General features: G+C 39.4%; 1 protein-coding gene across 1 annotated transcript in view; it reads right to left on the reverse strand.

Annotated features, from left to right (window-relative positions):
- HECW1 (HECT, C2 and WW domain containing E3 ubiquitin protein ligase 1) overlaps positions 1 to 13,025 on the reverse strand; it is a gene marked incomplete at its 5' end in the record, with an annotated part of 76,944 nt that overhangs the window by 32,033 nt on the left and 31,886 nt on the right. Inside the window, 6 exons of the mRNA XM_010184387.1 lie at positions 2,912 to 3,064; positions 5,859 to 5,972; positions 7,376 to 7,496; positions 9,655 to 9,764; positions 10,845 to 10,928; positions 12,929 to 13,025. Of these exons, the coding sequence (XP_010182689.1) occupies positions 2,912 to 3,064; positions 5,859 to 5,972; positions 7,376 to 7,496; positions 9,655 to 9,764; positions 10,845 to 10,928; positions 12,929 to 13,025 (679 nt within the window). The remainder of the gene's footprint in view (positions 1 to 2,911; positions 3,065 to 5,858; positions 5,973 to 7,375; positions 7,497 to 9,654; positions 9,765 to 10,844; positions 10,929 to 12,928) is intronic.

Below are 13,025 nucleotides of genomic sequence, written 5' to 3' on the forward strand. Positions count from 1 at the left end.
GCAGGCACATATGTTAACTGAAGGAAAAAGTCTCATTCAATGGAAGCTTGCAGGAAAGGTGTTAAATCTCAGTTTCTCCATAAATGAGAAATATTTTCCAGTCATTACGTCTCTTAACTTGGCATACATACAACTACTCTGTGCTTTGATGTACTCATTTTGGACTCAGGATACTGTTTGTACAAAGAGCAAGGCATGAAATAAGCTATTAAAACAGGGGCATAACTGTAACTTTTAGGCCAGGGGAAAAAGAACAGTGCATTTCTCAATTCTGCCAATATGAACAAAACTTCACATCTTTGCATTTTGTTGTATTTATCTCAAACCCGCCACTGTTTGCTTAAGGAGGAGAAAATGTAAAATAATTTTGATGGCATTTTTTTGCTAGCCATGTTTCTTAATATAGCCATGTCTGGATAGGTCTTGCAGAATTACCAGACAGAAAAACATGTCAAGGGTAGATTCCACATAAATGATAGGCCCCACAGCATCAAAAAGCATACAGTTCAAGAAATCTGCAAATCTAAACCAATTGTGTTTGTGTGGTTTTCATGACTGACACCAAACTTCAAGCTTTGAAAAGACTATGAATGTTAATTATCCATGACTCTGGGGCTCTCAAAACTGAGACATCCATCTAGGTTAACTGATGTCTCGTAACAGATTTGGGAACAGCAAAATAATCTTTATATTTTGCATGTTAAAGGGAAGAGGTTCTGTTGGAATCATATCAACAAGTAAATTCGAGAAGCAGAAGTCTTAGCACTAACCTTGTTGAGAACAAAGTTAGAGAAAGACAGAACTACAGAAAACCCCACTCCTCATGAACAAATAATGATAAGCAAGTTAGTACAGTGCCCCCAGAGAAGTTAGCCCATAAAGCTTTTATGGGAGAATCATACTCTGCGTTTCAAAAAGCTTGGTCCAAATCTTATCTTAGCTGGCTGCACACATCTCTGAATACAGTACTTTAGGGTTACACATGAAGAGCTGAGATCACTCAACACCGACAGCATAAAAACATTTACAATGTCTAAAGATCTAAAAAGCCAATCATGAAACCTATCGGGCTAATTAGAAACTGCTGGTCTCAGCCAGTTATTTCCATAACAGGTCTAAGAAGCATTACCAAGCACTTACTGGATTGCTTATCTTTCCCTTGGGTTCTGCAATCTTGCCCTATTTGCACTACTTTATGTACAAACCTCTTCATTCATAGCATTTATTTCCTTCTGCAGGCCAAGGAACTTCATTTCTCTTTCCTAAAAAAAAGAAAACCAAAAATGCCCAAAGCCCACATAACATGTATACAAGAAGCCTGTACAGATATGTGTAGTTGGAGAAATGTTACACTAACTGTCTACCTGCTACTTATTTCTGTCTTAAATGCTAACTGCTATATAAAATCATATTAGGTCTCTTTCTGCTGTTCTATATGCCCAGAACACCTTTAAAAATCCACCTCTCCTATGCTGAAATCTCTCATTGAACAGAACAACAAAATGAGAGGATCAAACAAAATACATACTTTTTGCAGAAGAATTTATAAATTGAGAAAACTGCAGCTAACTCTTTGCAACGACAGTGTAAAAGATAAGAGTCAAGGGCCTATTTCAACTACTACTGAGATAACACAGCAACACCATTTCTGGAGAAAGGCCTGCGTCCAGTTTCCTTACAGTGTGGGTCTGCACCTGTCTAAGTAATCCTGCGCCTTGAAATCAAAATGCATCTTCACAAACACAGCCTCCTAAATCAAGTGTATCCATGCTGCCTGGTAAGCCGAACAAAGAACAGACTGTGTTTCTTCTTGCAAAGTAGGATTGCAGCAGGAGATGGACAAGCTATAAGAACTAAGCTGCTCTATTCCTGCTAATGTCAGCAGAGAAACAGTCTAATGCAAGGATCATTGTTAGAATAATGCTCCACTCATAGAAGTGATAATGCAAAAAAAAAACCCAAGCAAAACTTTAAAGACCATGCTACATCCCAGCAACATCCCTTTTTTTCCCCATTGCAACTTTAATAGAGGTGACTATTCAACTGTCCCTGATCTCTTGCCCACTGTAAGCCAAAGCAAAGGAGGACCTGTTTACAAGAATAGAAGGGCATGTGCTATTTGCAATTTAGAAAGGGCCTGAACTGCCTTCCATTTTAAAAAAGGATCTCTGAGAAAAGTCAGTGAGATTGGTAAGACAAAGAAAAACATCACAGGAACAAACACATGTGGCAGTATTTCTCTGACACAATGAAATCCCATAAGAGATCAAATGATGCCCAGGGCTGGCAGCCCATGCTTCACTGAGCCACATCTGAAACTATCAAAGGGAAAACAACTCCCAGAGACAGGCAGATCTGGAGGCAGATAGAAAAATGAGGAGCACTCTGAATATGCATTCAGAATTTTCGATGAAGGAACAAGATCAGCAATTTGTCTGTTTGCACATGTATTCGGTAAGGTGGAGTACCTGTTCGCTCAGCTGCCACACACAAGCACGGACACTGTTGAGGAGAAAAGGGATACCACTTTCACTGGGCCTTTTTCAAGGCCTGTAGCAGGTACAGCGCAACAATACCACACTTGCTATTCTTAGAAAGGGACCAAGGAGAGGAGACCTGGAATAAGCAGAGCTTGTCTCCCTGTCCTTTTCACATTTATACAGAAGTACACAAACATCGAGTCCCAAGTAATGTGAGCAGGACATTTTAATAGTAGTACCTCATCACAACTCCCTTTCCAGAGCCTGCTGGTGTATTTACACTTATCTCTCTCTTTCTTCTCCCACTTCTTCCCAGCAGAAGCAATGAAATTTGTATGCAGTCTAGTCTAAACTGGCAGCTGTTGTGTTTTGCATTTTCTTTTCTGTATTGCTCTAAAAGAATTGTTCAATTCTGCATAAAATGTCCTTACCATTCCAGGTGATTTTCAACAAAGGCAGACATGGGGCTGATCTGTACAGTGTAAGTGTCATTGGCTGAGTACTCAAACAGCCCGTAATAGGGATTGAAGAGCTCTTGAGAGAGAAGGAAGAAGAATTCTCGGGAAGGCCCACTGTAGTCCAACCTGGAAAGGAAAAGTAAACAAGATAAAATGAGGCTCATTCCCATTTGAGTGAATTTTCTGGGTTTTGCTTACATTGGCTGTTGTCTAAAACCTACTCCTGTGCAGCCATGTGTTTCTAACAGGGTGTATCACTCCTCCCAAAACTTGATTCTGAGCCCTAAACAAGTCATGATGCTGAAACTTCACCAGCACCCAGGTTGATCTGGGAGGAATCATAACTCAGACATATCCCCTAAGTAGTATCTTTTCCTTTGCTCCAAAAGCTCAGCCTTGCCTTAGCTGCCTGGCTAGCAGATGGCTAGCTTTTTAGTGAGTGGGTTTGAACTGCCTGTGAACACCTGGGTCCACAGCCCAGACTGAAGTAGAAATCACTTTTACTTTCCTACACTAAGATATAACCAAAGACACAATATAGCTAAGAAATCATCCTTGGGGCTATGTGCATAACCTAAAGGTCAATGCTGAACAAGACCAAGTCCCAGCAGAGCTGTGTCTCTTAAGACAGAATGGTGATCCTCACTTGTTCCATCCAAGCTCTTCTACTTTTCTGATAGTTTCACATCCATGTGGTACACCTTAAGCTGTGCTTTGCCATTGCATGATTTTGCTCTGTAGAGAGTCACCTTTTATTTTTAAACTCAGCTTTTAAATCAAGCTGTTTCCAATTATTCCAACTTGAAAAGAGAACCCCCCAAAAAGCTCAATGCATGCATTAAACCTAACTGTGATGGATTTATTAAAAACAGATTGTTCTCTAATAATGATGGGTAGTTTTTTTAATCTAAAACAAATCTACATGTAGCAATAAGAACAAATGATCTGTAGCCATATATCACGTGTGCCAAAAGATTTTCTGAGGTGGGTGCTATTCTTTCTACTTAACAAATGTAAAGTGGAAAACTCTGCAGCTGGATCAGAATGCTCTGTATTATGTTCAAAGTTACGGAAGCATAACCACAAGTGGTTGAATGATTGATTTGTGCAACTAGAAAATGATAAAGGGCAGGCTGGCCCATCCTCTGTTTCACATCTGGTGAATCAGTACCTTTTCTCTTTGAGCAGCTAAAGACTGAAGCCACAGCAGCTGAAACTAAAGCCACAACAGCAAAAGAGGATGGTAGTAAGCCCACAGGAACCACTAGTGCTAACCATGTATCAGATCTGGTTCAATGGACATTAAAATACTGGGCTAAGCCTGATGATGGCTGGAGTAAAGAACTACAAACAACACCTGTCTATATTAAAAAACCTCCAAGGAGAAACTAGATATTGCATTTCTGAGTAACACATTAACTCATCATAAAGCCTTCATAATTCATTTTCAATGTAATTTTATCTTTGAAACGCATGGGAAGCTGTGCCCATACAGCATCACGTGGCCATACGGCATCAACTCTTCTTTTCAGTAGGGAACTGGTATCTTGGAGTGCCTCCAGCAGAACCTATATTAACATTAAATAGCAGAAACCCTGGAGGAATGTATCTTCAGATGTAAATGAATCAGTGAAGAATGAATGAATTTACAAATCAAATTGGTTTGTAATTTCTCCTGAGGATACTGTGCCTCACACAGTAAAAGTTATTAGAGATCTGGGAAAAACAACATGACTCTGGCTAGTGTTAGCATACTAGAATGCTATTCCAAAAATGCAAAATGTTTATGCTTTACTTGTAAGCCAGAGGCAAAACCAGCTTTGAAAGATGAGCTCTATTAAAGAATACTGAATCCATGGAGTATAAAAAATATGCATTAAGAAAACCCCTGATATTGAGGTCATTGAGTGACTCTCTTTGAGATTGGTGACATCTGCTTTCCACTGCACCTAACATGACCCCAGACAAACTCAGCTTAGCAGAAGCTCTTCATTTGATATGCCACCCTGGAGTTGATAGTGTCAGCAGCTGCTGGACATGCCAAGAGCTGCCCCGGAGCCTTACTGTTCTGGTACCTTTGGAACTGAAATCCTAGCCATGTGCTTTGTTTTGTTTGGGTTTGTTTTTAAGAGGAACTTTATATGCAAAGTTATTGAAATAGGAATTCAAGCCTTTGTTATATAGAACATTGAAAATAGCACAATGGTCTTTCCATTATAAAAGCTTGTTGATTAAGCTTCAATTACAATGTAGCTCTTGAGGTGAACCAAGGTGGCTTTGAAAGGCTCTGTTTAGATTTGGAAACAAAATGTCAGGGGATGGCTTTAATCATACCTGAATGGCGCATGACTTTGTAAGAAAGTCTCCTGAGAAAAAGTCTTCACAGGAGACTTCTATTACTTTTAGTTTCCAACTGGGTGAATTAAACTGTAGGGACTGAACAGCATTCATGTGTCTCAAAAGGAATCCATGTATGGATAACAAATGGTCATTAGATGGCAAGCAAAGCAAAAATTTTGGAAGCAAAAGCAGATCCATTTTGAAGAGTTAGAGTAACAAAGAGGGTAAAGGTCTGGTCTCTAATTATAGTCCTGAGACTGATTCAGTGTGTAAACATGGGCCTGTAGTTCATTTCTGCCTTCCAGACAGTCAAAATACCTATGGCAACAAGATGACATTAGATTTAACCTCTTAAATTGTAACTTTGAAACATATAGATGGAAGGTGCTATAGGACAATGACGCATTATTGCTATTGTTATTTTTAACAAATGTTTGAGCTGATTAAGATGAATCACTCACTCAGAGGTAAAACAAAACCAAAGAAACATTATATAACAAGAAAGGCTCAGCCGTAGTCACCTCTGTGTTTTGCAACGTAACAGCTACTTCAAAACTGATAGCATTTAGTGGTTCCCTACCCTTCCTCTCCAACAAACGTGACGTAGAGTTTGTTCCGCTGGAGCTCCTTGCGTGAATATGCCATTACCTGGTTGAAGGTGCCTTCTAGCAAGTGGTCACGTCGTATAATTAACCTGCAAAGGGAGGCAGAAATAGAGATCTAATGACTGAGTCTTGTGTGAACCTGTGAACGTAAACAAGAGCTGGTAAAGAGAGACATTAACTCTGAGAGAACTTAATAAAGTTGCATCCATTGGTGTACATGCTATTTGACCATTATAGGTTTTAAGTAAGTTGCTCCATTAGGCTTCAAAGTACCTCAAAGGCGAATTTCTTCACAATGCTATGATTAAGTTCAAAGTGTTGCTCTACTGCTAAGGCTCTGTAACACCCTACATGCATAAATCTGTATGGCAGAGGGGGCTGTGAGTTTCCTGTGTATATGAGGCCACAGCTTTCTGGGATTGGCCCCAAACTCTTCCTGGATTTATTCCAGTGAATGTCCATGGAATTACTGCTTCTGTAGTAGGGTAAGCAAAGGGAGTATCAGTCTCTGTTTATACAACACACTTCTTTGCCAACCTCTAAAACAACTTAATGAACTTATTTAAACACCATCTGTGCAAGAAATCCTTCTTGTTCATACCTTCATGGACATTTTAAGACAGACCTTCTAAAATGTATTTCGTGTCTGCCTTGGACTGACTTAGCAGGACACCAAAAAGGATAACTAATGACTAGGACTCCTCAGCTCTTTAAGAATATTTTGATGATGACATTTTCCTGGAATAAATCAATTGGCTTCATACTTTTTTTTCCCCACAACAGATGTGATTTGGTAGGAAGTCAACCTGATAAATAAATTCAACCAGATGCCCAGGAAACACCTTAGAAACATAGAGTCCTTTGGCCAAGTTGGATAACTGGACTGAGCACAAGCAGGTAGAGACTCAAAAGCCAACTAACAAGACATCTGGAAAGCAAACTCCACAACCAAGTGACAGAGATCTCTGAAGACGGGCAGAAATCTCTCTACTTCAAATCCAGGAGGGCTACCAACACAAAAAACTACTGAAAGTTAAACCTGTATGTACACACTAACTTCTGTAGGGTCATACTCTGGTCCTGAATTATACTGATCCGTAGATCCAGAGGAGTTGGAGTCACTCCAGCATTAGAATGATGCAGCTGTTGTTAATCTCTGATGGACGTTTGCCTGAATGGATGATTTTCCTACTAGCAAATTATAGGTAGGAATACCAACATCCCTGTTAAATAGGTAGGAAATGGGAGTCTAAGATTATGAATCTATAAGAAATAAAAGTTCCACACAGAAGCCTCTTGAAGGTCATTCTTTTGTGTTATATACTAAGATATTAATATAAGATACTCATCTTGCTCTGAAGGCTCATGTACAAAATGCCGTTTCTAGAGTGTTTCCTATTCCCTATCAGTGTCTTGATTCATGGATAATGACAAAAGATAAGGTCTTATTAAAGTCTCTTAGACTGTTTGAGTGACTTGTTATAATACTCACTTAATTTTACCTGGACCTTGCCCATACCCTTTGGCTTCAAGTTTTCGATAGAAATTGCGCAGCTTGGCTTCAAAGTCCCTCCTGTATGGAGAAGGTGCTCTTGCACTTGCTCGCTGCAGTCCTGGAGGAAAAATGAACAGCATTCTAAAGTGTAAGGGGCTTTAAATTGCCTCAAGTCAAGCAGGTGAAGTTGCCATATAGAACTGGCTAACAAATGTGTTAGGAACTTTTTACAGGCATACTGTGCGCTTAGTATTATTTGCACTTAGTATTATTTTTCTTCTACCTGGCAACAATGGAGTTGTAAGTTCCTATAATTCAGTGATTGCAATGACTTCCAGGGGCTCTTCACTAAAAGAAGTGTTAAGCTCACCTTGTATGTGCCTTTGTGTTGCCTCGGCCTTTAACTGAGATTGATCTGAATGGAAATTCAAGGATCAGAAACGCATGAGAAAGACTGACATCCCACTCATAGTCAACAGTATTTAGGTTTTCTTCTTCTTTCACACTTTTAAGAGATCTCTTTCCTCTGCATTGTATAGGAGATCCCCTTACATGGCAGGATCAAACCTTTGGAGCTCAAAGTAATGCTTTTCACTGGAGCCTAGCACCCTAGCCAAACTGGAATCGGGTTTCCTCGAGTTAATCTGACTTTATATTAAACACTTCCAGTCATCAACACAAAACCCTTTTGTGGCATCGAGAAGGATTTCTGTCAGCGAGAAATGCTACGTTTTCCTATTATGATTCACGCATACAGCAGAATTTTAGCAATTTGGGACCCGTTTTGTTTTGAAGTCTGCATTCTCAAAATAACTAATTAGTCCTTTTGTATGAACACGTGCCATGCCGCAAAGGGTCAAAGAATGGATCCATGAAATCCCATTTTCCTATCTCAGTACAAAAGACAATAAAACCAAGTGCCTTTTTGAGAAATCTGGCAGAAAATCCTCCACAGGAAGACAAAAAAAAAAAAAGTCACATGTAGAGCACAGAGTATCATAGTTGCCAGGAGGGAAGGACATTACTAATTGTCTTGGCTGGCAAAACAGAAAGGTTTATTTACATGCAGTGCAAAGAGAATCCCTTGCAACACTTCCTATCTTCTGTCAGACTTCTTTCTCCCCAGGACACAGGAGACTGGGTGTTCTCATGGGCTATGTAACCACTGGCAGAAATAAGCAAGCAGACAGTATGTTGCCAGAAATGTATATTTGCCCCTCTTGCGTTTTCACAAGAATGGGTAAAGACCATTCTCCGAAGTCATGTTCTCACCAAATACTTTGATTTTTGTCTTGCAGCAGACTTGTTTATGATTTGTCCTGATCAGAGGAAGGGAACTGTATTAAAAATGATGTTAAAACTCAATGTAAATAGGACATTCTGACAAAACACTGTCCTCTTATAGAGAAGAGTTCAGCATTTAACTTTCTCACATCAAAAAGCCTTGCAATTTTCCACAGCCACTTCCAAGATTTGAATGTCTTTTGTCCACTACTTTTGTTTGAAACCAGATAATTCAAATGAGTGTTTGAAAAACTCAGCCAAAATGGATTTCTTTAGATCACGTTTCTGTCGATTCTCTCAAAACGGCCACTGGACACAACCATGCAGCAAGACTGCAGTGGCGCTGTATATCTTGGCAAAAGGGAAACATTAGCTCCTCAAATTTCTATAGCATAAACAATAACTACAGAGACATACCACAGCTGGAAATAACCCTCTCAGACAGCATGTCTTTCTGGAAAATATGCTTCCTGTCAAATGTAAGTTAATGGGCTCAACGCAGGAGGTCAGACTAGATGATCAAGATGATCCCCTCAGGTCTTAAAACAGAGGAGTCTTGGGAAGAAGAGAAGTCTTTGAACCTGGAGCAGAGGTGACCGAACTTTACAGGAGCACTGGAAGTATTGTGATACACTTTTGGTTTTGAAGATGCTCTTTGTTCCTGTCACATAACAAGAATGCTCTTTCATGTCAGTGAGTTGCTTGGAGTAAACTATTCTCTTTTCCTAATCCTTCCCAACCATATACAATCCAGGAAAATACTTTCTCTTCCATATGGGCAATTTCAGATCCCTCTGTTTCAGCCACTGTTAACATTTCAAGAGATGCATAATAACAATGGCAACTAATTCAGCAAAAAACAAGCAGCTGGGGTCAGATTTGGAGGAATTAGCAGGCCGACAATTTACGCTGGCTTTGAATCTGCCCCTTCGTATTTATTAGGAGAAACACTATAAATGCAAGATTTTGTATTACTTTCCCCATTACCTTACCTGGAGAATTTTGGGGTGATGAACAGGGTGAGCAGCGAGGAGAGAAACTGTAACCAGGATGGAAGGCAGCCTGCAGTGGTATGTAGGACATAATATCCTCTTCAAAAAGGCTGCATGGAAAAAGCGATAGGGAGATGTTTGGGTCACATTCATCACATGAAGGAATACAAATATGCAGTATGGTACAAGTCTGCTGTGGTCATAAGTTTGGGTACATCTTGGAACTCATGGATTCATAAAATTCACGGGTTTCCCAAGTCAGGCATGGCCACCAGTAACAAAGAAGAACAAAATGAATTTTACTGGACACTTTCGTGATAACACACTGCCTCAATCTACTCATAGAAAGTAAAGATCTGAGGCTATGTAGTGAACAGGGACAACTTCAACACGTTAGAAGTGAGAAGCAAAGATACATCCGTCTTCCAGGTTGTTTTTCTTGGGTCACACATTTTCATATAGTTCAACTCTTTGACCATTCAGACTAAGTTTATGGGAATAAGTTGTAAACTTCTTGCATTAGAAGGTGCTTTTAGCATACATAACCACCTGGGTAATGCTATGTTTTCCATGTAAGACCAAGACAATAAAAAAGGCCTTATCTGTGTTAAACAAAAGTAGCAAGGACTGAAAGACCAAGCTCCCTGGTCCCAGTAAAAGTTAAAGCCTTATCTACATTACCCAAACAATGCTCACTGCACATACATCAAGGTTTCATTAGCATGACACAGCCCTGTATGTGTGGGGACCACTGCTGTGGTAAAACTAGCAATTTAAGGAGCAGCTACATTATTTACTTGTACTTAGAAAGACAAAGTTTTTTCCTCTTTTTTTAATAAAAAATTTTTCCTCTTTTAATAAAAAAAGAAGGAAGCAAGGTTTTTTCAACTAAAATAAAACAGTTTGACCTGATTCTTTTTTACCTGATACTTGCTGGTAACATCTATATTGATTGAGGTGGGTGGGGATGGAGTTTACTGCACTGGCAGAGGCTGATTTCCATGAAGTAAGAATTGTCAGATATAATCTGGCTGAATTATTTTGGGTGATATCGATAACAGTGAATCCTATTCTAATCACAAATGACCAGGAAGATTTAACAAAATCTTTTCAATTATGCAGAGAAAGAGCCAGTCAGCTTTTCTGGTACCCGTAAGTAATGGCATTATGCTTTTGATCAAATTTATTACCTCAGCAGAATTACTAAATCTGCATCACAGGACAACTTTTCAAGCCCATGTGTGCCCTCTGTCCGAATGTAATGGATCTTCTCCCTGAAACATAAATTATATTATTGACAAGAGCACAAAGAAAAAAAGAAGAAAACACACCATTATCAAGGCATGAACTACACACAGAGTTATTATTCCTTAGTATTTTGCCAGTTCCTCTTTCTCTCCTTACAAAATGGCAAACATCTTAACTGCCTGATCAACTTTCTAACTTCACTAACACACTTGCAAAAAGGATCTATTTATATCACTCAGTTTCCTGATCCAAAAGCAACAGATTTTATACCGTATTTTATAAAATGGGATGATTCTTAATTCTCCAAGCTCATGTGCAGCACTATAGCTAAGGTAGACAGACCTTTTGTTTAAGGCTACACATTAATTTCAGATACTACTTCCTTTACCTCTGTCAGTTCTATCTAGCAAATAACACTCTAACATATTCTTGATATTTATTGATCACATAGAGGTTATACAGTACAAGAATAAAACCATACATTTTGTTGTTTAAATGAATGTTAATAAGAGTGGGGAAACATAGGATAGGATCCTATCAGCAGATGAGGACCACAGAAGATACAGATCTACACTCCAATCTGTCAGTGTGTTTCTAAAGCACTGCAGTGTCCAAGAATTTTTATTCTAGAATCAAGTTGAAGGATTCTACCTTAAGTCAAGGATGTGCTTTAGTACCTTGCTGGCTGGGGCTGCAATGTACTGCAGAATCAAGCCTTACAAGAGACAGACATTTGTCTGTTAGTAGTTTGCTTAAGCCCTACTGTATGAGTATTAGACGGTAGCTTGGGATCACTCCTGACCTAAGATATAATCAAAGCAATGACCTGGAGGCAAAGGGCCCAATATCCTGTTACAAATCTCATTACGCAGTAGCTAAGCTGTAGTCCCTATCACTAGTCAATTTTGTTCTCTGCTCAGAAGGAGATAAAAGCATCATCTGTTCTCTGAGAAATGAAAATTCAAATTACAGCTGTGAAAGAAAAAAAGAAGGCCTGGAATAATTTGATGGTGAAGATAAAAAATTCTCAGTTGCAGAAAAGTACATCTTGAATACTGGGAGCATTTTTCATTCTGTCTCCCTCATTTTATTTCAATGTCTTAATTCCTCCAGGAAGGAAGCCTAATCCTTACACCAAAAGCACTCTTTGTCTGGCCCTTACAAGTGAATGAGGAGTCAGTAAAGCTACCAGCAGAAACCGTGCTGCAGGAACTTGAAGGTCCTTCCCTTGCTCTTCCCTCCTTTACCAGTCCCTCAACTGCACTTTCTGCTGCACAGCACAAACTAAATCCATGGTAAAACTCTTAGCCGGTGCACACTGACATTGCTGAGACTGACTAACACCAGCTTAGGTTCTTGACCAAAACAACTAATTTAACCTTTGGAATTAGAGTGAGTTTAAACTGCCCTAGCTTTTGCTTCTGTCCCCCCCACCCCCTTTTTTTTAAACCTAAGAGGAAAGGAATGGGCATAAGAAAAAGAAAGGTACAATTTAATTACTTTGGAAAGGACTAGCATTAAGTCATAAGTGAGAAACATTAAAGACAGGAGTACAGTCTACTTCATAATGTTCCTATTTCTTTATAAAATCTAGGGTTACTATGTTCATGGCGTGGGTGTAAATCCAACCATGAGGCAAAATCCTGATTGTGCTGAAGTTATAGGGGTTTTGCTGCTCACTTCCATCAAAACACAATTTCAATACTATCTTTGGAAAAGTAAAGAGATAATTGTAGGTGAAGACAGAGATTCTGCTATTCAGTAATACTTAGAGTTGAAATCGACATGTCACTATTTGCCCATAGTTATTTTGGTTCTTCTTACTTCTTGGGTTCCTGTGGAAAATAACTACAGTAACTACACAGATTCTGGTGGACCACTCCTACTCTTTAATGGTGACTGTTCCATATCGGGCCTGAGTTTATCTTTTGTCCTGCAGTTACTAGAATTTGTTTAATATGTTTTTCCCCCACTACAGGAGGTCCTTTTTGGAACCCGGTTTCAGCAGTCTGGAAAAAAGCGGTACCTGAGTGCATGGTTTCTGGCCAAGCTGGGCTGACGTTCCTGCAGCATCTCAAAAACGTTCGGTTGGCGTAGAAATGCAACAATCTTGTCATTGTAAG

This window comes from Mesitornis unicolor, unplaced genomic scaffold (assembly GCF_000695765.1).
Source record: "Mesitornis unicolor isolate BGI_N332 unplaced genomic scaffold, ASM69576v1 scaffold38485, whole genome shotgun sequence".
NCBI classification, from domain to species: domain Eukaryota; kingdom Metazoa; phylum Chordata; class Aves; order Mesitornithiformes; family Mesitornithidae; genus Mesitornis; species Mesitornis unicolor.